The sequence below is a fragment of the Bos indicus genome, chromosome 12 (genome assembly GCF_029378745.1).
Source record: "Bos indicus isolate NIAB-ARS_2022 breed Sahiwal x Tharparkar chromosome 12, NIAB-ARS_B.indTharparkar_mat_pri_1.0, whole genome shotgun sequence".
NCBI lineage: Eukaryota > Metazoa > Chordata > Mammalia > Artiodactyla > Bovidae > Bos > Bos indicus.
The window spans coordinates 76,057,129-76,082,985 of NC_091771.1; the positions used below are offsets into that span (position 1 = coordinate 76,057,129).

At 37.6% G+C, this 25,857-nt stretch overlaps 1 protein-coding gene across 4 annotated transcripts in view; it reads right to left on the bottom strand.

The window, feature by feature from the left end:
* UGGT2 (UDP-glucose glycoprotein glucosyltransferase 2) overlaps nucleotides 1–25,857 on the bottom strand; it is a 152,012-nt gene that overhangs the window by 12,534 nt on the left and 113,621 nt on the right. For 2 of the 4 annotated variants that reach the window (XM_070799909.1, XM_070799908.1), the window contains exons 30-37: nucleotides 25,308–25,392; nucleotides 19,731–19,816; nucleotides 18,298–18,396; nucleotides 15,081–15,165; nucleotides 13,063–13,245; nucleotides 10,168–10,328; nucleotides 8,997–9,111; nucleotides 1,757–1,873 (exon numbers count right to left, since the gene is read on the bottom strand). In XM_070799909.1, the coding sequence (XP_070656010.1) occupies nucleotides 1,757–1,873; nucleotides 8,997–9,111; nucleotides 10,168–10,328; nucleotides 13,063–13,245; nucleotides 15,081–15,165; nucleotides 18,298–18,396; nucleotides 19,731–19,816; nucleotides 25,308–25,392 (931 nt within the window). Of the gene's footprint in view, nucleotides 1–1,756; nucleotides 1,874–8,996; nucleotides 9,112–10,167; nucleotides 10,329–13,062; nucleotides 13,246–15,080; nucleotides 15,166–18,297; nucleotides 18,415–19,730; nucleotides 19,817–25,307; nucleotides 25,393–25,857 lie in introns of all 4 variants that reach the window. The other 2 variants (XM_070799907.1, XM_070799906.1) reach the window with 1 other exon arrangement.

The following is a 25,857-nucleotide window of genomic DNA, read 5'->3' on the forward strand; positions in this document are numbered from 1 at the left end:
CCCACTTGGGCCTGGGTGTACGTGAAACCACAGAAATTTGGGCATTTGCTAGAGTAGCTCATGTTAATTTAAGTACTAAAAATCCCAAGGAGACTTATGTCAACTAACGGATGAGTCACATTCTTATGTGACACAACCTTAACACGGTAATGTCCTTATCCACTCTTTAGAAATTTCCCTTGTTTTTTTCCTGACCGATGACCACTTGTTTCTGCTACATTCTATCACCTATGATTGCAATCTAATTATATTTTGGCATGCTACTTTCTATACATATCTGGTAAAACATCCCTTTATTTTGTTATCCAGTCTTATTTTGTTAAAAACTATGAGGTCTAAAATTTTGACAGTTTGTTCTTCAAAGAAGATCTTGTGTACAAGAAGATCTTGTACACAATTATTCTAAACTTATATCACCACAGAAAAATATGGTCAGGAAAAAAATGATAATATCTTGTACTACTAGAGAAAATACAGAGTACTGGAATATAATGTCTACATATGGACAAGAAATCAACTAGTTTAAAATATTTCATGTCTAGATTTAAACTGTGTAGCATAAACTGCTTACAATGAAAACCTAAGAAAAAAATTTCTCAAAAATAATGAATAAAAAGACGTATAGGATAATTTAAGTATTGCCAGAGAAGGCAATGGCACCCCACTCCAGTACTCTTGCCTGGAAAATCCCATGGATGGAGGAGCCTGGTAGGCTACAGTCCATGGAGTTGCTGAGTCAGGCATGACTGAGCGACTTCACTTTCACTTTTCACATTCATGCATTGGAGAAGGAAATGGCAACCCACTCCAGTGTTCTTGCCTGGAGAGTCCCAGGGATGGCAGAGCTGGTGGGCTGCCGTCTATGGGGTCGCACAGAGTCGGACATGACTGAAGCGAGTTAGCAGTAGCAGCAGCAAGTAGCTGGAATTATTCTGGCTGTCTTTATTTGGGGAAATTATTGGCATAAGAACTAAACTGATGATATGTTAAGATGATAACTCATCATATGTTTAGTTTATGACATTTCAGCCAGTTGATGGCCTTTCTTTGAAAAGGCCTTGTGCAGAAAAGAACGCAGCAGGCTGCTATTAACACAGAGGCTGCTATTCTGAGAGGCCTGTGCTTACAAGGCTGGCCCTTGGCTGGCTTCTGGGAACTTGGGTTTCAGGTGTGTTCCCAGCATTCCCTGATAAGAACAGTTCACTGTGCCTAAACTGTGCAAACTTGTAATTTATGCTGACCACCTGCCTTTTTTCTAGATATGGGGAATTTTGGCACGTGCCAGGCTGAGGGGTTGCTTACATGACCAGCTCCCAATAAGAATTTGGGCACTGGCTTTCTGGTAAGCTTCCCTGATAGACCACATTTCACACGTGGTGGTGTACTTCTTGGAGCTTAAGGAATGAGGGTTGTCCCAGGTAACTTCACAGGGAGAGGACTCTTGGAGGCTTGGATCTGGTTTTCTCTGAACTTCACCCCATGCGCCTTTTCCTTCTGCTGATTTCACTTTGTATTCTCTCACTGTAATATTTCCATAGCCATGAAATATTCTGAGTCCTAAGAGTCCTCTTATCAAATCATCAAACCTGGGGTGGTCTTGGGAGCCCCTGATACAGCCCTATACCTGCCAACGAAGGTAAATAAAACAGTAAATTACAGACTGAGCCACAGGGTGCCATGCCATTTGTAAAACACAAAATACTTCTATTGGAACATTTTCATATCTGCTTATACAAAGGAAAATGCAAACACTCACCAGATCAATTGTTTTGGCTCTTTTCTTGGATTCATCATCACACCAGGTTTCACACCACAACCATTCTTGGGGAAGAGACTTGATGGCAACTTGGTAAATCATATTATTGGGAAGATCCTATTAGAAAAAGAATGATTTCAACACAGAGGAATTTCAATTAGAGTCAGAGTGGAAGAAGTTGAAGCTGTCATTTAGATTATAAGTGGATTCTATAAAACATACCCAAATCTGAGATATGGTCATATTTTTAAGCTTTAAATACTTAATTTGACCCAATGGTCTCATATCGTGAATGAACCTGTGCACTGGGAGGAAGCACACACCTGCTCTGGACTTTACTCCTGCATTGGGGGTGAAGAGGGGGGCCCAGAACCCACCTTTGCAATTCCCTTTCTACTTCCAACTGCCTTGAAACACCAGGATTAATCACTTATACCGTATCTTACTGGTTATGTGGTCACCACCACACTCTCCAGATTCTGAGGTGACTTTTCAGTTCCCTATCAGGAAACTTCTGCACACTCACAGCTTTCTAAGCAAAGACTGCTGGCACCCGGGTAAAAGGATGTTTAAATGGCAAATGAACCTATTAAGTTAAAGACAGATCTCTGGAGACATCAAGAGACCCTTTTCGCAGAGGTATCTGTTTATACGTCAAGGGTTGTAGAGCCCGTCCCTATGTGTCCCCAGAGAGTATCTGTTTGCATTCCGGAGCAAAGGGCATGTTTCCTCTCTCTCCCAGAGGGCACCAGGGGTACTTGTGTTGGATGTCCCATCTAAGGTCCAAGATTTATAATTTTAGGGTTCTTCTCACAGCACTCCTATTAATCATAATACTGAAAGTCCTAGCCGATGCAACATGATAGGAAAAGGAAATATAAACCAGTATACAGATTGGAAAGGAAGCGATAAAACTGTCTTTGTTTGACGATGACAAGAATCAATAGCAAACTCCTGCAATGAATAAGCAATTGTAACAAGGTTTCAGGATACAAGGTTAATATACAGAAAGTCAAGTGCTATATACCAGCAATGAACAAGTCGAATTTAAAATTGAAAGCATACCATCATTTACATTAGTACAATCTACCCTCTACCCCAAAACCCCACCAAACAAACCCAGGTAAAAATCTAAAAGAATGTTCCTCTACATAAGGAAAACTAAAATTCTGATGAAAGAAACTTAGGGACATCTAAATAGATGGAGAGGTATTTCATATTCACAGATAGAAAGTTGGACATGACTGAGCAACTTCACTTTCACTTTTCACTTCCATGCGTTGGCGGAGGAAATGGCAACCCACTCCAGTGTTCTTGCCTGGAGAATCCCAGGGACGGCGGGGCCTGGTGGGCTGCTGTCTATGGGGTCGCACAGAGTCGGACACGACTGAAGCGACTTAGCAGCAGCAGCAGCAATACTGGTATGATGTCAGTTCTTTCCAACTCAATTTATAAATTCAACACAATCCTAATCAAAGTCCCAGAAAGTTATTTTGTGGATATCAACTGATTCTAAAGTTTACATAGAAGGCCCAGAATAGCCAACCCAAGGTTGAAGAAGAATAACAAACAGGATGATAATACTGAATTTGAAAATCTTCATATAAATTCTCTAGTTAATTAAAACATGGAGATTTGTAAAATAATAGACAAACACAGCAATGGAACAGAATAGAGCCCAGAAATATGAGAATTCTTTGTACATTCTACTCATTTTTTTCCCTGTAAGTCTAACACTGCTCTAAAAAAGTCTCATCAATTAAACAAAAATAAAAGTTTGACTATTCCTTCTTTGAATCCCCTTTTCCTGGAAATCCATTCTTTAAATCCTTAAATAACTGGGTCTGTCATCTTAGCCACTTTCTCCCGTCATACTCCCACTCTCTGACTACCTCTAGATTTTCAGCTTACTCCATCAAGTACTCAGATATCAACATCCTTCAATCCCCTTTAGACCTGATCGCACCACTGTTTCACTGTCATTTATCCTTGATGTCTTCACTCTCCTTTCTTCAATTTCCATGGTTAATCCTTATATTTAATCCCCTGAATAGATTCTCAACTGTCTTACCCTTCTCTCATTTAGTTGGATATGTCTGGCAAAATAGTTCTGGTTAAATCCAAACTCTGACCTGCCCCCATCCAACTAAACATGGCTGGAAAAACACACAGACACATACCCTACACTATTTTGCATCCTCATCAGCAGTGTACGACGGTTCCAATTTCTCCATATCCTTGCCAATGCTGTTATGGACCATATTTTTATTATAGCCATTCCAGTGAGTATGACGTGGTATCTTGTAGTTTTAATGCAGTACCTAGTGACCAATGATGCTGAGCATGTTTTCATGCATTTACTGGCCACTTGTGTACCTTCTGTGGAAAAATATCTATTTAAATCCTTTGAGTATTCAAAAGATTGGTTGTCTTTTTGTTATTAAATTATGAATCCTTTATATGTTCTGGATACTAGTCCCTTATCAGATATATGATTTCAAGTATTTCCTTCCATTCTGTGGGTTGTCTTTTTCACTTTGTGTTCTTTCATGAACAAAGTTTTTAATTTTGATGCAGTCCTATCTGTTTTTTCTTTAGTTGCTTATACTTGTTTCATACCTAAGAAACCATTGCCTAATCCAAAGTTAGAAAGATTTATGTCAATACTTTGTAAGAGTTTTACACTTCATCCTCTCACGTTCAGGCATTTGATCCATTCTGAGTTAAGTTTTTGTATATGGTGTATGGTGTTAGGAAGGGGTCCAATTCATTCTTTGCAGGTAGATATCTTATTGTTCTAACACCTTTGTTGAAAAAAACTATTGTTTCTCCTTTAAATTATCCTGGTATGCTTGTCAAAAATCTAGTGAGCATAGATACATGGACTCTCAGTTTATTTCTGGACTCTCAATTCTATACCATTGATTTATATGTCTAACCTTATGTCAGTCCACTCACTGTACATATTTAAAGGGTACAATTTGATAAGTTTCACATATTAAATATTCCTGACACTATGACCACAATCAAGCTCATTGAATATATACATAACCCCCAAGTGTCTTGTGCCTTTTTGCAATCCTTCTGGGCTGTCCTTTCTACATACACCTAAGCCAGTTCTTGGGCAAACATGAAATGCTTTTTGTCCAAGTGGATTGGTTTACATTTTCTAGAATTTTATATAAACAGAATCACACAATATGTATATTTTTGGCCTGGCTTGTTTAATTAGATCAGCATAATTTTTAGATTCATCAAAGTTGTTATGTGTATGATGAGTAATTCCACCCTTTTTACTGTTCAGTAAATATACCTTTTTACCATTGAGTAAAGTCTTTTTTATTCAATCTGGTTTTGACTGATATCAGGGTTTGTGGCAGGAAGCTTCTGGCATGGCCCCCAGTGATCCTTGCCTCACAGTGCTCATGCTCTTGTGCAAGTATTCCTCCTAGAGTGTGGCTGGACCCACTGACTTCCTTCTAACAACAGAACATGCAAACGTAATGGCATGTCACTTTTCTGAAGAGTGTGTGGAAAACTGATATTATTTCTTTCTTTAATACTGGGTAGAATTTCATGTAAGTTTGGTAGAAATTAGAAGCTATCTGGGCCTGGAAAGTTGTGCTAAATTCAATTTCTTCAATAGATACAGGGTTCTTCAGGTTATCTATTTCATTCTGAGTACATTTTGATAGTTTGTCTTCTATGTAATTTGTCCATTTCATCGAAGTTGTTTATTACCATCAAGTTGTTCATAATAGTTTCTCATTATTCTTTCAGTATCTATAGATACTGTGCTATCATGTCTCTCATTTCTACATTATATTAGTAATTTGTGTCTTTTATCTTCTTCCTGATCAGTCCGGCTAGTGGTTTGAGTTTTGCTAATTTTATCAAAAAACCAGCTTTTGTTTGTAAGAAAAACTACTGAAACACATAATTTTTTCCATTTTTTCATTTCATTGATTTCTGCTTTCATTGATTCCACTCCACTCATTAATTATTCCCTCTTTTTTACTCTGGTTTAAAATTTGCTTTTTTCCCCCTAGTTTCTAGGTAGAAGCTGAGGTTATTTGAGATCCTTTTTCTTTTCAATATAGTACTTTGTGCTACTGCTTTTCTAAGAATTATTTTAACTACTTCAGATGATGTAACTTATCATTTACTTGTATACAGAAGAGAAGTAGCCTAAGGCTAAAAAATATATAAATTCATATGAAATGGTGAATGGCTTGGTTGATTGGTCAGGGGCCCAGAAAGGCAAGGACATGGGTTCAAGGGGACAAAGTAGAAGTGACCCTGCTTATCCCTCCCAGTGAGCTTCCTGGGGAAGCTGTGCCTATTATCCTCATAACTCTGGGAGGCTCTGGGTCATATCACTAGGTTTGGGGAATCTAGGTGAAGGAACAAAGATCCAGCCCCCCTGAACAAACTGTGACAATCAAGAAAGGCCATATCAGCTTTAGAGCCCCCTGTAGGGGTTGTCTGAGGCCTTTGTTGAATTTGTAGAATTCGCCCAATTCTGCTTCTTTTCCTTCTCTAAGAGCTATTGGTCCTGAAAGCACGTCCTAATAAACTTCCTGCAAGCTAATTTAGAGTCAGTTTGTTTACTGGATAACCTAACCTGTAACAGGCAGCTGAATAGTATCTGCTGATGTAGGGAATAGTGGAAGAGAAATGTAGCTTGAATTTTGATTTTTAATTTCAGAAATGTTCTGGGCATTACTGTGTCTATTTCAATAGATTTAATATATGAGTCAGGCATTCAGAGGAGAGAGAAGAGCCAAAGATTTGGGAATTCTTGATAGAAAAGCTGTGAATTAAAACCTTGAGTGTTTGTAGGAGTGCTAATAGAGTGGGCACAGAATGAGAAGTGAGCCACGAGCAGAAATTTAGAAGACAGCAACATATAAATAAGAGGTAGAAAAAGAGTAGCTCTAAAATAAATTGCAGTGGGAAAGTCATGGACATCAGAGAAGCAGCAAGAAGATTTGGTATTATGAAAGCCAAGGGAGTTTCAAGAAAGGTGAGGTTAATAGTACAATTGACAAAATATGAGAATGAACTGAATTTAGATAATAACACTGTATCTGTGATATAATGTCTACTGTTGATAATTGCTCTGTGGTCATACAAAAAAATGTCTTTGTTCCAAGGGAGTACGTGTTAAATTATTTCAAGGTAAAGTGGCGAAGTTATCTCCAGTTTGTCCTCAAATAATTTAGAAAAAAAATAATAAAACATGAATGGAAATGTAAAGAATTGATAAAAAAAAAAAAAAAAAGAAAACAAGAAAACCAAACTGTTTTTTCTGTTCCTGTGCACGTAAGAAACTGAATCAAAGCCGAAGAGGGCATCAAAATATGAGGCAGAGTCAAAGAAGGAGGGAACCAAAAGAGAAGGTAACCTCAGCCACCCAAGAAAGAGACCATGGAGAAGTACAAGCTGGGCAGCCAGTAACTGAATAGAAAAGGTCAGACAGTTTAGAACTGTGTCTCTAGAGGTCTGCTTTCTTAGAAATGGCCAACCAGGAAAAGACTGACTCTCACATTAAAATAGTAAACTGATGGCTGCGATTAAATACACATCAATTGGTGAAAAAAAAAAAAAAAAAGAAAGGTGAGGTTGAAAACATTTGTGTTGCAAAGAAGGTAAATAAACAAAAAGTGTTCACTGGATAAGAAGATATTATTCTGACTTCAGAGAGAAGCATTTACTGGACTGGCAGGAACAGGAGTCAAACATATCAGAGAAAGGACAACTATTCCCCAAATACAGTGATGCTGTTCTGGGAGAGTTCCTGAGATGCTTGCTGAAAAACTGGTCTTTTCTTCAGTTATCCACAGGCAGATAGGGTTCCTTATGATTAACCCACCAGGGAAATGACTGAATTATAAAAATGTGGTATTCATAATCTAAATCTGGAACGTCACTGGGGTTTACTGCGGACTCAACATCATTTTTTTGGTAACTAATTGGCAATATTGCAGACACTACCTTGCATTTGCACACATACATATGGTGAGTTCTCTCAACTTTCAAGAATGATTTTTTTTTTTTAAATCGGTCCTTCATCACTGTGGTCTTGAATCAATCATTAGTATATTACATTCGCTTGACTTTTAAACAAAGGGCCTCAAGTTTCTGTGTTATCTAGACCCTCTGTCACCTCTCTTCCCTTACATCAGACTATTTTCTCCCCATCTTTACTATTCCTCAAACATGTAAGACCCACTCTCACCTTGGGACCTTTGTCTTCAATAGTCTTTCTGTTTGGAATTCTCACCAGTATCTGCACAGTCAGCTCTTAAGCCTCCATTGGAATGTCACCTTCATACAGGTCTACGGCCACTCAATTTACAACAGCAAACTCTAACCCCTGTTCACCATTCTGAACTCTACCATGTTTTCCTGTTTTACTTTGTCTCTGAAGTACGCATTACCTTTAAATACTGTTCATTGATGTATTTGGTTATTTTACCACTAGAATGAAACCACCAAGAGCTAAGGATCTCTGCTTTGTTTTCTGATGTCCCAGGGCTTAGGAAAGTATCTGACACATTGTAAGTATTTAACAGATACTTGCTGACTGAATGAACAAATATGTATGGTTCTAATAAGAACTTATATTTGTTATTCACTGGAAAGAAGGAATAGCGGACACTAAGGACTGCAGGGTCTTTTTCTTGTTGTTGTTGTTTAATTGCTAAGTCGCGTCTGACTCTTTTGTGACCCCATAGACTGTAGCCCACCAGGGTCCTCTGTCCATGGGATTTCCCAGGCAAGAAAGCTGGAGTGTGTTGCCATTTCCTTCTGAGAAAATTAAGGGTACCATAGTGAGGAAATAAGAGGACATGGAAAAAAGTATTTGTCTATGAGGAAAAACAAAGTGTAAGGCAGTATCCAGGGAGGGCAAAGGATGAAGGGAATTTATCTTAGAGATCAGAGAGAATGAGAGAAAGGGAGAGAGAGGGAGGGAGACAGACACGTTTAAATGACGATGGAGGCAAGTGAGAAAAAGATAGGTAACATAGTGAAGACACACGGTGGAAAGAGGTTTAAGGATGGAAAAGTCAAGATCAAACACTCAGTTCTGACAATGCTGGGCTTAAAGTGAAAAAATATGTACAAAATTGTATAAAGGGAAGAAAGGTTGAAAATACAAGATTGAGATGTTTATAAGCAGGGGGTTACAGCAGTCTATGTGTACTGAAAATTATTCCATAAATATTTCACTTACCTGATCTAGGTTTGAAAGACTGTTTGGATCTTGACTGAGAGTTTGGTACTGGCCCCGGAGCCTGTCACCTGCAGCAATTCTCCTGAACTTCTTAAGATCCACCACGTATAAGGCGCTGCAAGAAATGTATACTCCTTGACAGCCAGTGTTGTTTATGTATATTTACTTTCCTCTAGTGTCTACCCACTCCAATACTCTTGCCTGGCAAATCCCATGGACGGAGGAGCCTTGTAGGCTGCAGTCCATGGGGTTGCGAGGAGTCGGACACGACTGAGCGACTTCACTGTCACTTTTCACTTTCATGCATTGGAGAAGGAAATGGCAACCCACTCCAGTGTTCTTGCCTGGAGAATCCCAGGGACGCGGGAGCCTGGTGGGCTGCCATCTCTGGGGTCGCACAGAGTCGGACATGACTGAAGCGACTCAGCAGCAGCAGTGTCTATCTACAGTGATGGTATCAACTTTAGATACGCTTAGGTCTAACAACAATGAATCCTTTCATAATTTTCTCCATGTCTAATACTATTTCCAAGGAATTTGAGGTTCGATTTGATGCTGTTAGGATCCACATCCTCTTAGGGTCACTACCAAGTTTTTCTAAGATCTCCTGAAACTCATGGCCCTACAAAACAGTAATAGCTTTTTTTTTCTAATTAAAAAAAAATTATTTGGCTGTGCTAGGTCTCAGATGTGGCATGTGGGATCTAGTTTCCATAATAGAGATTGAACCTAGGTCCCCTGCATTGGGAGCGTGGAGTCTGAACCACTGGACTACCAGGGAGGTCCTCATAATATCAGCTTTGAAGACAGTATCTTCATTCTGTTACATGACAAACAAAGTTTAAATCTTCTGCAGTAGTTAGGAACAGACAGTAGAGTCAGGTTACTTGGGCTTAACTCCTGGCTCAGCTTTGGACTAGCAGCGTAAGCATGGGCAAGGTACAAAAATGCTATATGCCTCAGTTTTCACATCTATAAAATAGGGATGATAACAGTATCAAAAGGCTGTCATAGAGATTTTATGAGTTAACAGATTTTAAATCTTGTACGAGTGACTGGCATGTAATAAGCACTATATAATTGGTTGCTGTTATTTTAGAATTTCAAAGAAAACTGATCCTTGTGATTCAAAAAGTTATTCACTCAAGGATAAGAGTATGAATTTTCTTACCTGATATGGTATTTCCTTCTTAGAAGATGTGATGCCCAGTAGCCTGTTTTCCAGAAGCGATATCCATCCATTTCTGTGCGGCTATCACAGAAGGGAGTATACCCATAAGGAGCTCCACCCAGGTCAAAATCTCGAAGTTCTTTCAGGTCATGTCTCACAATCTAAATAACAGAACAGTTTCTCTGATGAAGAGTATAAAATAATAGAAGCCCTTTTAATGTGACTCTCAAGTCATTATTATCTTGTTGTAGAAAAGTCAGAGACCTGAATTTTCCCCACAGTTCCTTCATCCAGCGTGAGTTTACCGAGTTTCTACTTTTCCCCCTTATCCTCACAGGTTAAAAGAAACCTAAAATGTACATACCTAGTCTGTATGTTAGTGGTTTTATTCATTAATAAGAATAGTTTGTTACATCATTTTTAATAAAGATATTTTAAAACTGAAGTACAGTTGATACATAATAGTATATAAGTCACAGGTATATGATAGTGACTCACAATTATTAAAGGTTATATTTCATTTATAGTTATCATAAAATATTGGTAAATCCCTCATGTTGTACAATATATTCTTGTAGCTTACTTTATACCTAAGAGCTTGTACCTCTTAATCTCCTACCCATATATTTGCCTTTCCTTCCTTCCCTCTCACCACTGGTAACCACTACTTTGTTCTCTATGAGTCTGCTTTGTTTTATTCACTAGTTTGTTGCACTTTTAGACGCCAAATATAAGTGATATGATACCATATCTGTGTTTCTCTGTTGGAATTATTTCACTGAGCATAATGCCCTCCAAGTCAATCCATGTTGCTGCAAATGGCAACATTCCATTCTTTTTTTATGGCTGAGTAGTAATATGTATCACATTCTGTATTCATTCATCTGTTGATGGACACTTAGATTGCTATCATATCTTGGCAATTTTAAATAATGCTGCTATGAACATTGGGGTATATATGTCTTTTTGAATTAGTGTTTTTGTTTCTTTCAGCTATATACCCAGGACTGGGATTTCTGGGTCACATGGTTGTTCTATGGAAAGTTTTTTTGAGGAACCTCCATACTATTTTCCACAGTGGCTATACCAATTTACATTCCCACCAACAGTGTAGGAGGGTTTCCTTTTCTCCACATCCTCACCAATATTTGTTATTTGTGCTTTTTGATGATAGCCATTCTGACATGTGTGAGGTGATATCTCATTGTGGTTTTGATTTATAATCAAGGTATTCTGAACAAAACATATTTTGGTAAGGAATTAAATATATAAGTACACAGCTCTTAATTTCTCAAGGTATAGATTAATAATTCAAAACAATTTTTATGGTATATATCTATTACTGTAAATATACTGGCAAATGTTAGTTTGAATCATAAAAATCTTCTGATTATTCTCAATGGCTTCAATGAAGTAATATTAGCATGTTTGATTTTATAACAGACTCTAGCCTGCTAGAAAAATATTAATGCATATATAATGGGAAAGAGAAATCAATTTTATGTTAGTATGTTTGAAAATACTTCATTACACTTTTGCCTACTTTCTTAGTTTTTCATTATAATTATTCACATTTATCAATTTGGAAAACAATACAAAGATAACAGAATTTAGGATATATAGATATAATATAGAAGTATATTATAAAATAGGATTTGAAAATATACTTTAGTACTAAATAATATGCTAACTTGTGCATTTAACTAAAATAACACTTATATTTACATACTATTGTTTTTAGAAATTCTGCATATTTTTAAAGGCTTTAAGAAAAATTCTGTGTATTTTAAAAGTACTTATTATTTTTTTTTTTTTTACCATTCATGATTACAAAGGCAGGTAAGGAGGGAAGGGTAAAAATCATAAAAATTTCTGTTGAAAGCTGAGGACCATAATTTTTTTGGCCAAATTAGGCTTCTTTTAAGTGCCAGAATAATGGGATTTGGTTATTGCTAATTGCCAAAGAATGTTGCTGAAGGGGGAAAAAAGAGAGGTGAATGTGTGTAATTGCTAACTTTTCCAGCAAGAAGAAACAGTTCACTTTAAACAAATTTCAGCTCATATCCACAGGAATTCATATAGCTACTTTTATTGTGATGATTTATATAAGTATTTGTTTTATTTTTAACTACCAAAAAAAAAAAAAAAAACACTACCTCAGAGGAAAAATTGCCATATCTTAAGGAATAACTGGTACTTCTGGCAAAACTTTTGATTTTCCCCTGGAATGCAGATTATCTTTAGAAAAGATACTTTCCTTATATATCAAAATTATGTCTTATGTTTACATAGCATGGCAACAAAGACAGCAGTAAACAGCAGCAACATAAAGTGTGTCCTAGCATATTCAAAAGCAGAGACATTACTTTGCCAACAAAAGTCCATGTAGTCAAGGCTATGGTTTTTCCAGTGGTCATGTATGGATGTGAGAGTTGGACTGTGAAGAAGGCTGAGCGCCAAAGAATTGATGTTTTTGAACTGTGGTGTTGGAGAAGACTCTTGAGAGTCCCTTGGACTGCAAGGAGATCCAACCAGTCCATTCTGAAGGAGATCAGCCCTGGGATTTCTATGGAAGGAATGATGCTAAAGCTGAAACTCCAGTACTCTGGCCACCTCATGCGAAGAGTTGACTCATTGGAAAAGACTCTGATGCTGGGGGGCTTTGGGAGCAGGAGGAGAAGGGGACGACAGAGGATGAGATGGCTGGATGGCATCACCAACTCGATGGACGTGAGTCTGAGTGAACTCCGGCAGTTGGTGATAGACAGGGAGGCCTGGCGTGCTGCAATTCGTGGGGTCGCAGAGTCGGATACGACTTAGCAACTGAACTGAACTGAATACTTCAAAGTGTGAAAAAGTTAAAGTATTCTTAAAAACAATAGTTAATCTTATTACCTGGTCAGCATCAACAAAAATGATTTTGTCCACTGCAAGAGGAAAAAGGACATCAAGGAAAAGAATCTTATAACCCCAAATAATCCGCTGTTTTTCTGTCTGCTGATGAAGCCACCGGGGCCACCTATACTGGACTAGTTCATACTGGAAGCCATACTTCTCAGCCATGTGCGGGATCACTTCCTAAAACACACATACAAATCAAAGAATATGTTTAAGGAACAGAAAGTAGTTTTTGTTTCATAGAAAAATGTTAACATTTTAAAAGTTAGAGTTTACTACATATTGTTACAAATGAATTGGTAAAATGTCTTAAATGGTTGTCACCTACAACTTATACCTATTAATAAGAAATATGGTGATGCTGACAAATATAAAAATATAAGTATACATGAAAAATGAAAAAAAGTGTTAGTCACTCAGTTGTGTCTGACTCTTTGAAATCCCATGGATGTGTAGCCCGCCAGGCTTCTTTGTCCATGGGATTCTCCAGGCAAGAATACTGGAGTGGGTAGCCGTTCCCTTCTCCAGGGGATCTTTCTGACCCAGAGATTGAACCCGGGTCTCCTGAGTTCCAGGTAGATTTTTTCCTACCTGAGCCACCAGGGAAGCCCTTGAAAGACATTAAAAAAACAGGTACACTACATTAATTAGCAGAGTTATTAATTAAGATAACTGTTCCTCTAGTTTTACTACTAATGTCTGACCTGAAAACTTAATGACAGAAAAGAAAGCCTCTGGATCTTGGAACACCTATGAATCAAACACTTCATGCACATGTCCACATGCTGGTTGATCAGAGAGGCAGAAGATGTGAAAGGTGTTGAAAAAAAACACACACACACAAAATGAGTTGTAAACTGATAAATTATATTCTTGATATAAGTATCTGAGATTTATGACTATTTGCTTCAAGGATTAAAAACGCAACCCCCAATAAAAACCCTGTACACGAGGTCTGAATGGGCTTCTTTATTTAGCAACACTCCATGTATGCTGCTGCAGTTCTACTAGGAGATGCAAGCTCTGTGCACACAACTCCACTGGGAGAGGAAAAGGAAAGCTTGGTCTGGTCTCCCCTGGATTCTGTCCTATGTGTCTCTTTGCTTTGCTGATTTTAATCTGCATCCTTTTGCTGTAAAGAACTATGTAACTCTGAGTGTAACTGCTTTTCTGAGTTCTGTGAGACCTACTGGATTCTTGAACTTAGGGGTGGTCCTGGATACCTCTCAATTGTGCAAGTCAGCTGTGTAACTTCTGAGTCTTGGTTTTTCTGGGAATAGCACTTTATGCAGAGCAACTGAATAATGGAGGTAAAGTACTCAGAAATGTACCTGGCAATACCAAGGAATAAAAGCATGGTTGACTGTTTTTATTTCTGCTTTCACCACTGGTTTGGGTCTAGAAAGAGAACTCCTTTAACTGCTGTCAAAACAGACCCTAACTTGCCAGGAATCTGATTAACAGGAAGAAAGAGGGCAAAACTGTGGGGCTAAGTAAAGGGGAACAGACGTGCTAAACATAAAATGCCACAGACACTAACTGTAGTGTCCGCAGGACCACAGCAACCACGCACTGCATGCGACACCAGAGCCTTCACTCTTCTCAGCTTTATCAAACTATTTCCTGTGGTACAATTTTCATATGTTCTGGATACTACTGTTCTTCCTTTCTTTGTAAAAATATAACAAAAATATAAGTTTTAAAATTAACAATCTGCACATATTTTTCATTGCCAACTTTTATCATGAAAATCCACTAATCCTAATTCTGAGTTTACTTTAAACCATCTCCTGTTGTCTTTTTCATCACTGCTTTAAATAAAAGCTGTACAGAATTTTTAAGCCAGATAAAAATACTGAATACCAAGTTTTAATTGATTATATATAATAATTTGAGTAAATATACATTTCAAAAGACACATTCTAAAAAAAGAAATGTTATGTAAATGTTGCAATGATATAAATAACTTACTATTGAAATATTAACCACTCTATATAAAAAATTAATGTACTTACTTTAAATGTTGGTGAGAGATAATTTTTAAGAAACCAGAACTTCACTGGTGTTTTTGTGTTCCGTAAAACAGAAAGCATCATAATTCTGCATAAAACAATAAACTCACATTAATAGGGTTTCATCCTACTTCTCTTAAGGCATTTAAGTATTTAAAGATATTAACTAGTTTTTCACTATAGATTATGCAGAAATAGAGTGAAGTGTCTTCAAATACTATGGTTGCTCATCAGTATATAACGTATAAGAATATAAAATAGGTGTATATATATAGATACACATACGTGTGTGTGTGTGTGTGTGCGTGTGTATATATATATATACACACACACCTGATATAGACTAAACTGATTGATTGTTCCAGCTGACAAGAGAAAGAAGCAAGTTTGAAACAGTATTTAGTTTAACTAAAGTCTAATCTTTAGTTAAGAGATTTAGGAGAAAAGGAGAAAAGGAAAGATATAAGCATCTGACTGCAGAGTTCCAAAGAATAGCAAGAAGAGATAAGAAAGCCTTCCTCAGCAATCAATGCAAAGAAATAGAGGAAAACAAGAGAATGGGAAAGACTAGAGATCTCTTCACGAAAATGAGAGATCCCAAGGGAACATTTCATGCAAAGATGGGCTCGATAAAGGACAGAAATGGTAGGGACCTAACAGAAGCAGAAGATATTAAGAAGAGGTGGCAAGAATACACAGAAGAACTGTACAAAAAAGAGCTTCACCACCCAGATAATCATGATGGTGTGATGACTCACCTAAAGCCAGACATCCTGGAATGTGAAGTCAAGTGGGCCTTAGAAAGCATCACTACAAACAAAGCTAGTGGAGGTGATGGCATTCCAGTTGAGATGTTTCAAATCCTGAAAGATGATGCTGTGAAAGTGCTGCACTCAATATGCCAGCAAATTTGGAAAACTCAGCAGTGGCCACAGGACTGGAAAAGGTCAGTTTTCATTCCAATCCCAAAGAAAGGCAATGCCAAAGAATGCTCAAACTATCGCACAATTGCACTCATCTCAAACGCTAGTAAAGTAATGCTCAAAATTCTCCAAGCCAGGCTTCAGCAATACGTGAACCGTGAACTTCCAGATGTTTAAGCTGGTTTTAGAAAAGGCAGAGGAAACAGATACCAAATTGCCAACATCTGCTGGATCATCAAAAAAGCAAGAGAGTTCCAGAAAAACATCTATTTCTGCTTTATTGACTATGCCAAAGCCTTTGACTGTGTGGATCACAATAAACTGTGGAAAATTCTGAAAGAGATGGGAATACCAGACCACCTGACCTGCCTCTTGAGAAATGTGTATGCAGGTCAGGAAGCAACAGTTAGAACTGGACATGGAACAACAGACTGGTTCCAAATAGGAAAAGGAGTACGTCAAGGCTGTGTATTGTTACCCTGCTTATTTAACTTCTATGCAGAGTACATCATGAGAAACGCTGGGCTGGAAGAAGCACAAGCTGGAATCAAGATTGCCAGGAGAAATATCAATAACCTCAGATATGCAGATGATACCACCCTTAAGGCAGAAAGTGAAGAGAAACTAAAAAGCCTCTCAATGAAAGTGAAAGTGGAGAGTGAAAAAGTTGGCTTAAAGCTCAACATTCAGAAAATGAAGATCATGGCATCTGGTCCCATCACTTCATGGGAAATAGATGGGGAAACAGTGGAAACAGTGTCAGACTTTATGTTTTTGGGCTTGAAAATCACTGCAGATGGTTGACTGCAGCCATGAAATTAAAAGACGTTTACTCCTTGGAAGAAAAGTTCCGACCAATCTAGATAGCATATTCAATAGCAGAGACATTACTTTGCCAACAAAGGGCCGTCTAGTCAAGGCTATGGTTTTTCCTGTGGTCATGTATGGATGTGAGATTTGGACTGTGAAGAAGGCGGAGCACCGATGAATTGATGCTTTTGAACTGTGGTGCTGGAGAAGACTCTTGAGAATCCCTTGGACTGCAAGGAGATCCAACCAGTCCATTCTGAAGGAGATCAGCCCTGGGATTTCTTTGGAAGGAATGATGCTGAAGCTGAAACTCCAGTACTTTGGCCATCTCATGTGAAGAGTTGACTCATTGGAAAAGACTCTGATGCTGGGGGGCTTTGGGGGCAGGAGGAGAAGGAGACGACAGAGGATGAGATGGCTGGATGGCATCACCAACTCGATGGACGTGAGTCTGAGTGAACTCCGGGAGTTGGTGATGGACAGGGAGGCCTGGTGTGCTGCGATTCATGGGGTCACAAAGAGTTGGACACAACTGACTGACTGAACTGAACTCAAAGTCTAATCTTGGCTCTATTATTGTGTCATTATCTCAGTTGTGTCGGACTCTTTTGCAACTCTACGGACTGTAGCCCACCAGGCTTCTCTGTCCATGGGATATCCTAGGCAAGAATACTGGAGTGGGCTGCCATGCCCTCCTCTAGGGGATCTTCCCCGACCAGGGATTGAACCCGTGCCTCCTGCTCTACCGGCAGATTCTTTACTGACAGCCACTGGGGAAGCCCTGTGTCATTAATAGAAGGTATGTAAACCTTGAAGGCCTGAACAGCCTGTCTGTCTTGATAAATTCACTGGATAGGCCATGTGTTTTGTTATTCTAGACCTCTGCTCGGAGAAGATACAGATGTATCTAAAGTACCATCTTAAAATGTCAACATCTTCAAATATTTTTGAGGCATTCTCTATGATCCTTCTATATATACAGTTAAAAAAATAGCCCTTTGTAGTTTATAAATATTTCTCCCTCTTCTCAGACTCCTCCTCCTTTTTATAAAACAAGGTATTTGTTTGCCAGAAAATTTACTATATATTCTTTTTTCTCTCACATCTTACTACAAAATATGTCCGTTTTCTAACCTTAAAGAATACTGACATTTCAAATCAAACTTAAAATTTCATTGTGTTTAGAAAATATACATCTCTCATAATTTTAGGTTAAAAAAAAAGAGCAAGGTGCCAAGTAGTATGTACTGTGTTGTTATTTCGGTAAAAGAGTTAAAAAATATACATTTGAGCTTGTCTATACATATCTTTGGCAGGTATGAAAATAATAACATTGGTTTCCTGTGATAAAGTGAATGGGGAATCAAGGGAACAGAGGTGAGAGTTTTTTTTCACTGTAATTTCTTTCCTTCTTTTAAACTTAAAATTTTTTTTCACACCATGTAAGTGTATTCCTTTCCAAAACATTAGATTAAAAAAATACCTACCTTAAAAAGCGTTCATATAAATGGCCAGAAGCAACTGAAAAAATGTTTAGAACATCTTTTTCCTTATTATCTTCTTGTTTATGCAGGCTCCTTGTGAAACTTGGAATAAAAAAAAAACTACTGATCATTAGTTTCTTAAACACATCTGCACACTTTACATACCTAAATAAAGTACTGAATTTGATAAGAGATAAAAAACAGGAATGCTTTTCAAAATGAATGGTTAGTACACTGAAATAAGTACTTACCCTAAAAATTATGGTTTATATTTAAACATGACAATATAACTTGAAATTTTATGATTTTTAAAAAATGGACAACATAGAATGCAATTATATTGTAGGTTAATGAGATAATACTTTTGAATCTTTGTGAGTTACAAAAGTTATCTTAAGAGCACAGAATGAGTTGCAGCATGCTATGGCCACATGCAATGTACTGAGGCTTTTGTTACGACAGAGGTATTTCTGAAATCTTTTCTCACTGTAAACCCCCAACTAAGTTGATTCAGGGAGGGGAAGAAAAAAATCACTTGAAGTTAGGATTAAAACTAAGATATAAAAGTGAAAGCACTCTAACATACACTTATGTATCTGGAGGAGTCACCATCCCCCAAGACTTATCTTCTCTCTTTCTAACAAAGCAGTGCTTTGTTTTGGTATCCCTTCTGCATAGTAAGTGGCTACGCCATAGTTTAACAATATCTTTATTCCTTTCTGTCTCTACCTTCTGGTTTCAATGGAAGCTAATGAACAGATACTCTTTAAAATGCCCAGATTCTAAACAAGTCTACACAGAACTCATCTCAAAAGGAGTGAGTTTGAGACTTTCTCAATCGGGAACCAGTTCAACAGCATACTGGGACAGTAACATCATACTCATCAAACAAAAAGTCAACTTACAGAAAAAGAGGCCTTAATTGGGCAAGCTCTTTCTTGTAAACATTTGTCTGAAAGTGAAGGCAGCACAGATAACAGAACTATATGTTGGAGAAAGAGTTTCTGGGCCACATCACCTGAATGCTCAAAGTCAGCTCTGCTCCTGAACTCTAGATGTGTGAGCCTATATATTCCTTTTCTGATTAATACAGGTCCCAACCTAACTTAAATATTTCCCATAATATTTAACATCTCAGCTAACCTGGGCTACTTCCTGTTCTGTGAGAAACATACCCAATCTTTCTAGCTTCACGTAACCAGGTACCTTCTCTCTCTGTCCATCCTTTAGAATATATCTTAGTCATGCACTCCTCCACAGTCTTTTCTGAGGTTCCTTCTCTTTTCCTATCCTGTATCAGTAACATTTATGTATTTGTCTTATCCTTTCCAGAGAAGATCTGTGCATAACTTAAATGTTTACCATGTGGAGGGCTTCCACACACTAGACTCTTGATGGGTCTATAGTTATACGTTAAAACATCCATTAGTAACTACCTTTTAATGGAATCCCACATTCCTCTCTTCTTTTCACCTTTATCGGAAAGGATATCTTCCTTGATTTTATCTGGCTTTTTCCGTACCTAGATAGCATGGTAAAGAAAAACTTTAGAATTTTATAGATTTAAATATTATGCTGCATGGATAGAAATATCTTGGGTAGGTGACTCTTGTAAATCTAAGATGTGGTTTAGTCACTAAGTCATGTCTGACTCTTTGTGACTCCTTGGACAGTAGTCCACCAGGCTCTTCTGTCCATGGGATCTTCCCCACCAAGGGATCAAACCTGGGTTTCCTGCATTGCAGGTGGATTCTTTATCAACTGAGCCACCAGGGAAGCCCTAAATAGTTATAGTAAATGAAGCCAAAAAAGATCTTAGTACTTTATAGACACAATCTGGTTTCAACCATCAGTTCAGTCTCATTTTCAGTTCTTTTGTAATAACCTCCACACTGCTAAATAATGTGCTTACACTTGTACTTACTGATTTATCAACTATAGATGTCATCTACCATATATCTGATTCGCAGAGTTTAGACATTATTTGTTCTTTGTAACAAAAAGACGAGTAGCTTACTTGTATCACTCTTCCCTTCCCCTCTTTGTCTAGAGGTTCTAGTAATATTATCTTTATCATTAGTTTTTCTACTGAGTATTTTTGTAACTTTAAGTAATCCTTAAATCTATATTTTTTATTCCAACAAATTCAACAGTTTCTCTTGCACACATCCTATGATACAGATACTAGCATCTCTACCTTTTCCCTTTGTCTCAACTTACATTAGCTAAACCTTTACTTTAGCATTGTAAATATGGATAAAATTTACATTTACCTTGGTCAATATAACTATCTTTTGCATTGTTTATTCTACAACTTGAAAAATCAATAAAAAGTACATATTGTGACACTGTAAATACTGCTCAATTAAGTCTCAAAGGTTACTACATTTCACCCCCAGTTACAAAGGTATGACCACCATACTCTTCTTGGTTCACATGGATTCTGCTTTCTCACATCAATAGATAAGTATTTTTTTCTTGGAATTTTATTGTATTTTCCTTGTGGAAAGATATTTCTTATCATATACCTAATATTTTCCAGTTTATTATTCATCATCTGGAATTCCTATCTTCTTGAAGACATTTTTCTTTGGGCTTAACAATGAACTGCCTCTTTCAAGCATTCTTTGCATTGGTTTTCACATTAATTTCATCGTTTCTTGAAATACCCATTTTCCTCTTTCTTGTTCTTTATTCTCTTTGTGATGGCAAACATGTTCAAGAACAGGTGTGAAAGGTAATTTTTCTAAATCTTCACCCTTTAGAGAATATTTGACTAAAGAATCCCAGGTTCAAAATAATTCTCAAAACACTGAAGTCTTTGTTTTGTTGTCTTGAAAAATAAAACATCGGATGCTACTGTTAAGAGTCATTCTAAGGTCACTGAAGTGACTCGTCTTTTCTCTTTGGTAGTTTCTAGGCTCTGGTGTGGGCCATTTCTCATGCATTCTGATTTGTGGAGCCCTTGATGCGAATATGTTTGCCTCTGTTTACCTGTGGAATACTTTGCCGCCTCCACTTTCTGTTCTCCCTTCCTGGAATTCCTAACTGGTGAGCTACTGGAATTCATGCGCTGACATGTTGCTTATCTTTTCTCTTCCCCTTTTCCCATCCTTTTGTGTAATTTGGAAACACGGAAGGTGAACAGATAGAACTGTTATTAAAAAACAAGTAAAGGACCTAGATATGGTTAGGCTGTAGAAGGTATGCTTCAGGCATGGCATGACTATCACCCTCAACAAAGATTTGATGACTTTGGTGAAAGAGTCAGACCTGCTCTATACCAGGCAAGAATAGGAAAAATTAGAGCCAATATGGAGAGTGAAAAAATTCAGCTCATCAAAAAGAAAATTTAATAATTTTTCAATGGTCAAAATTCCTTAAATTTAAAACACCTCAAGTCTCCCAGCAGAAATACTATTTTCCTTTCCTGTTTGTAGGGCTAGGATAATACTAGCTGGAATGCTGGTCCTAAAGGGCTTGGGTTGACTTGGTAACTTAAGGAGCTGCTCTGAGTTTATGGGGTTTTCATTTGAAATGATTAGAAGGAAATGTATCAAGGCCAGAATGTAAGTTTCCATTTCTGAGAAAAGAAGCCAAGGTCAATATAGGAAAAACAGTATCAAGGGTGAGTGTAATATGCCAGCAAATTTGGAAAACTCAGCAGTGGCCACAGGACTGGAAAAGGTCAGTTTTCATTCCAATCCCAAAGAAAGGCAATGCCAAAGAATGCTCAAACTACTGCACAATTGCACTCATCTCACATGCTAGTAAATGCTCAAAATTCTCCAAGCCAGGCTTCAGCAATATGTGAACTGTGAACTTCCAGATGTTTAAGCTGGTTTTAGAAAAGGCAGAGGAAACAGATACCAAATTGCCAACATCTCCTGGATCATCAAAAAAGCAAGAGAGTTCCAGAAAAACATCTATTTCTGCTTTATTGACTATGCCAAAGCCTTTGACTGTGTGGATCACAATAAACTGTGGAAAATTCTGAAAGAGATGGGAATACCAGACCACCTGACCTGCCTCTTGAGAAATGTGTATGCAGGTCAGGAAGCAACAGTTAGAAATGGACATGGAACAACAGACTGGTTCCAAATAGGAAAAGGAGTACGTCAAGGCTGTGTATTGTTACCCTGCTTATTTAACTTCTATGCAGAGTACATCATGAGAAACGCTGGGCTGGAAGAAGCACAAGCTGGTATCAAGATTGCCAGGAGAAATATCAATAACCTCAGATATGCAGATGATACCACCCTTAAGGCAGAAAGTGAAGAGGAACTAAAAAGCCTCTTGATGAAGGTGAAAGTGGAGAGTGAAAAAGTTGGCTTAAAGCTCAACATTCAGAAAACGAAGATCATGGCATCCGGTCCCATCACTTCATGGGAAATAGATGGGGAAACAGTGGAAACAGTGTCAGACTTTATGTTTTTGGGCTCGAAAATCACTGCAGATGGTGACTGCAGCCATGAAATTAAAAGACGTTTACTCCTTGGAAGAAAAGTTCTGACCAACCTAGATAGCATATTCAAAAGCAGAGACATTACTTTGCCAACAAAGGGCCGTTAGTCAAGGCTATGGTTTTTCCTGTGGTCATGTATGGATGTGAGAGTTGGACTGTGAAGAAGGCTGAGCACTGATGAATTGATGCTTTTGAACTGTGGTGTTGGAGAAGACTCTTGAGAGTCCCTTGGACTGCAAGGAGATCCAACCAGTCCATTCTAAAGGAGATCAGCCCTGGGATTTCTTTGCAAGGATTGATGCTAAAGCTGAAACTCCAGTACTTTGGCCACCTCATGCGAAGAGTTGACTCATTGGAAAAGACTCTGATGCTGGGAGGAGAAGGGGACGACAGAGGATGAGATGGCTGGATGGCATCACTGACTCAATGGATGTGAGTCTGAGTGAACTCTGGGAGTTGGTGATGGACAGGGAGGCCTGGCTCCCTGCAGCAGGTGATGCTGCAATTCATGGGGTCGCAAAGAGTCGGACACAACTGAGCGACTGAACTGAAACAACGTGAATACACTGATCAAGGATAAAGAGCAGAGGTGATAAGAAATAGGTTATAATGTGGGATTCAAGGCAAATTCTGATTAATTTGGTAGTTTAAGATCTATGCAGTATATAAGTTAAGGGCTCTGGTTGCCTACTATTATGCTTCAGATAATACTTGTACCTCATTCTGTCTTTCATCACCTTCTTGAATGCCACTTAAATGGATTTTATTAAACACTCAAAAGTATTTTATAAAGCTTAATTATCTTACCCTTATAGTAGACATATAAGGAGGATTCCATTATTAACTCTGTATTATAGATAAGAAAAATGACATAGAAAGAGTTTAAGCAATCTGTCCAAGGTCACACAGTGAGCGAATAGCAGAGCCAGGTTTAAATGTAACCCTGGTGTCTTAGATTTCACACTCTGTTCTCTATGCCTTTTATATAGTCTCTGTTGTATATTCCTCTTTTTCCATGTCTCTGTTGCATATGGGATACTTCTTTTGGTCTATCTTCCAACTCACTATCTCCTGAGGCCTGTTAAAGCCAAAAACTGAATTTTCTTGTCATTGTATTGCTCAGTTTTAGAAGTTCTACTTTAAAAGTCAGATACGCACTTTTTATAGTTTTTTATTCCCTGCAATTGTTTTCAAGTTTGTCTTTTATTTCTTAAACACTGTAGGCATAGTTGTTTCAGAGTCTCTGTCAATAATGCTGACATACAGAGCGTTCGTGTATCTGCTTTCTGTTACTCACTGTTTCTGCTGGTTTTGTGTATTTGGATATAGTCTTATTCCAGAGATATATGAATATTTCTGTCAGATGCCTGTAAAACCTTATCTATCTGGAACCATTTTAATACAAATTCAAGGTTCAGGGTTCCCTCGATTGCTTTGTTGTTGTTATTCAAACAATAACATGTTGTTGTTGCTGTCATCCCTGCCTTTGTAACCCCATGGGCTGCAGTGTGCCAGGCTTCCCTGTCCTTCGCCATTATTTAGATGCTATTAATTTTGCCTAAAAGACTGTGTGGTATGCTTTACTATGGTTCATCCTTCCCCTGAGCTATAGCCAGCTTATAGCAGAGAGGGTCTTCTAATAGATTACCCACTTTGTAAGGGTCAAGGGTTTTAATTTCTATCCCCATCACCTTGCAAATTAAATCACAGTGATAGTTCAAGTGAACCAAAATGGACAAATGTTCGAGGGCAACAGCAGCTTTCTTGGGTTATAAGAATCTTCTGTGCTTGCTCATTTCACTAGGCTCTCATTTTCTGTTTAATTTTGGTTTTGTATTTTCTTGTTATCATTACTGTCAGCTCCTCATTACTTTTAAAATGTTAATAAACATTTCACCCAACAAGTTTTTGTTTTTTACTGATTTCAAGTATTAAGTAGGTAGGTTCATCCAAAAGAATTAATGCTGCCGTCATTAAAAATTTTGCTGGTTTTTGTTTCTGTCAAGGAAAGAAAAATCACTGTTTTTCCTGTTGAAAGGGATAGGTTTTCAACATGCATTCCTAATCTCATCTCCAAAGCCTAATTTATAATATTGTGCTCACTCACTTCAGTCATGTATGACTCTTTGTGACCCCATGGACTGTAGCCTGCCAGGCTCCTCTGTCCATGGGATACAACAGCAAAGAATACTGGAGTGGGTTGCCGTGCCCTCCTCCAGGGAATCTTCCTGACACAAGGACTGAACCCACGTCTCCTGCATCTCAGGCGGATTCTTTACTGCTAAGCCACCAGTGAAGCACAGTTTATAACATTATTTGGCTGCAAATATAGTAGATACATCATAACTTAAAAAAATTATTTTCTTCTATGTTTAAGTGTGCTGCTTTCCCTTCATGATTTAATTCTCTTCCTCCTTCCATTGCCAGAGTTTCAATATGACATTTTAGGTAGTAACACTGTGAAATTATTTGTAAAATAAATTAAGAACAAAAAAGATAATTCTTAATATTAAGAACAAAGTCTATGAAGTGTTTTGGCCTCACACACTTGTATTTCCAGTATTTTGCTTTTGAAGCTATTTAAAACAGCGATGACATCTTCTAGGTCTGGTGGAGAGTCAGTTCCTTCATGCCTAGAAGCATAAAAACATGTAAATGTTTATGCCCAATTTAAGAAAAGACATACAATTATAATCATATAAATCACAGAATAAATCCATTCTGAAATAATCATAAGTATAATCATTGGTACATATGTAATATTTACTGTTTGTATAGTCAATTAAGGTATGCTGCAATATACTATAATTTTCAAAATTACCCAATTTTAACTTAATATAAATAAGATTATACACAAATAACTCACTAAATTTGATATCGCCTAACTCAGAAAAGTAGATTATAGCTTATCTTTAATATTGTATATTAAGATTATCACAAAAGTAATATTTCATATATTACAATGATAATTAAAATATGAAATATTTTCTAGACTGTCAGTTGTTTATAAAGCATAACAAAAGGAACTGCATACCATACAACTATTTTTCAGTATCTATTAGCCATTTTCAAATACCAAAATTTGAAGCACATTGTTA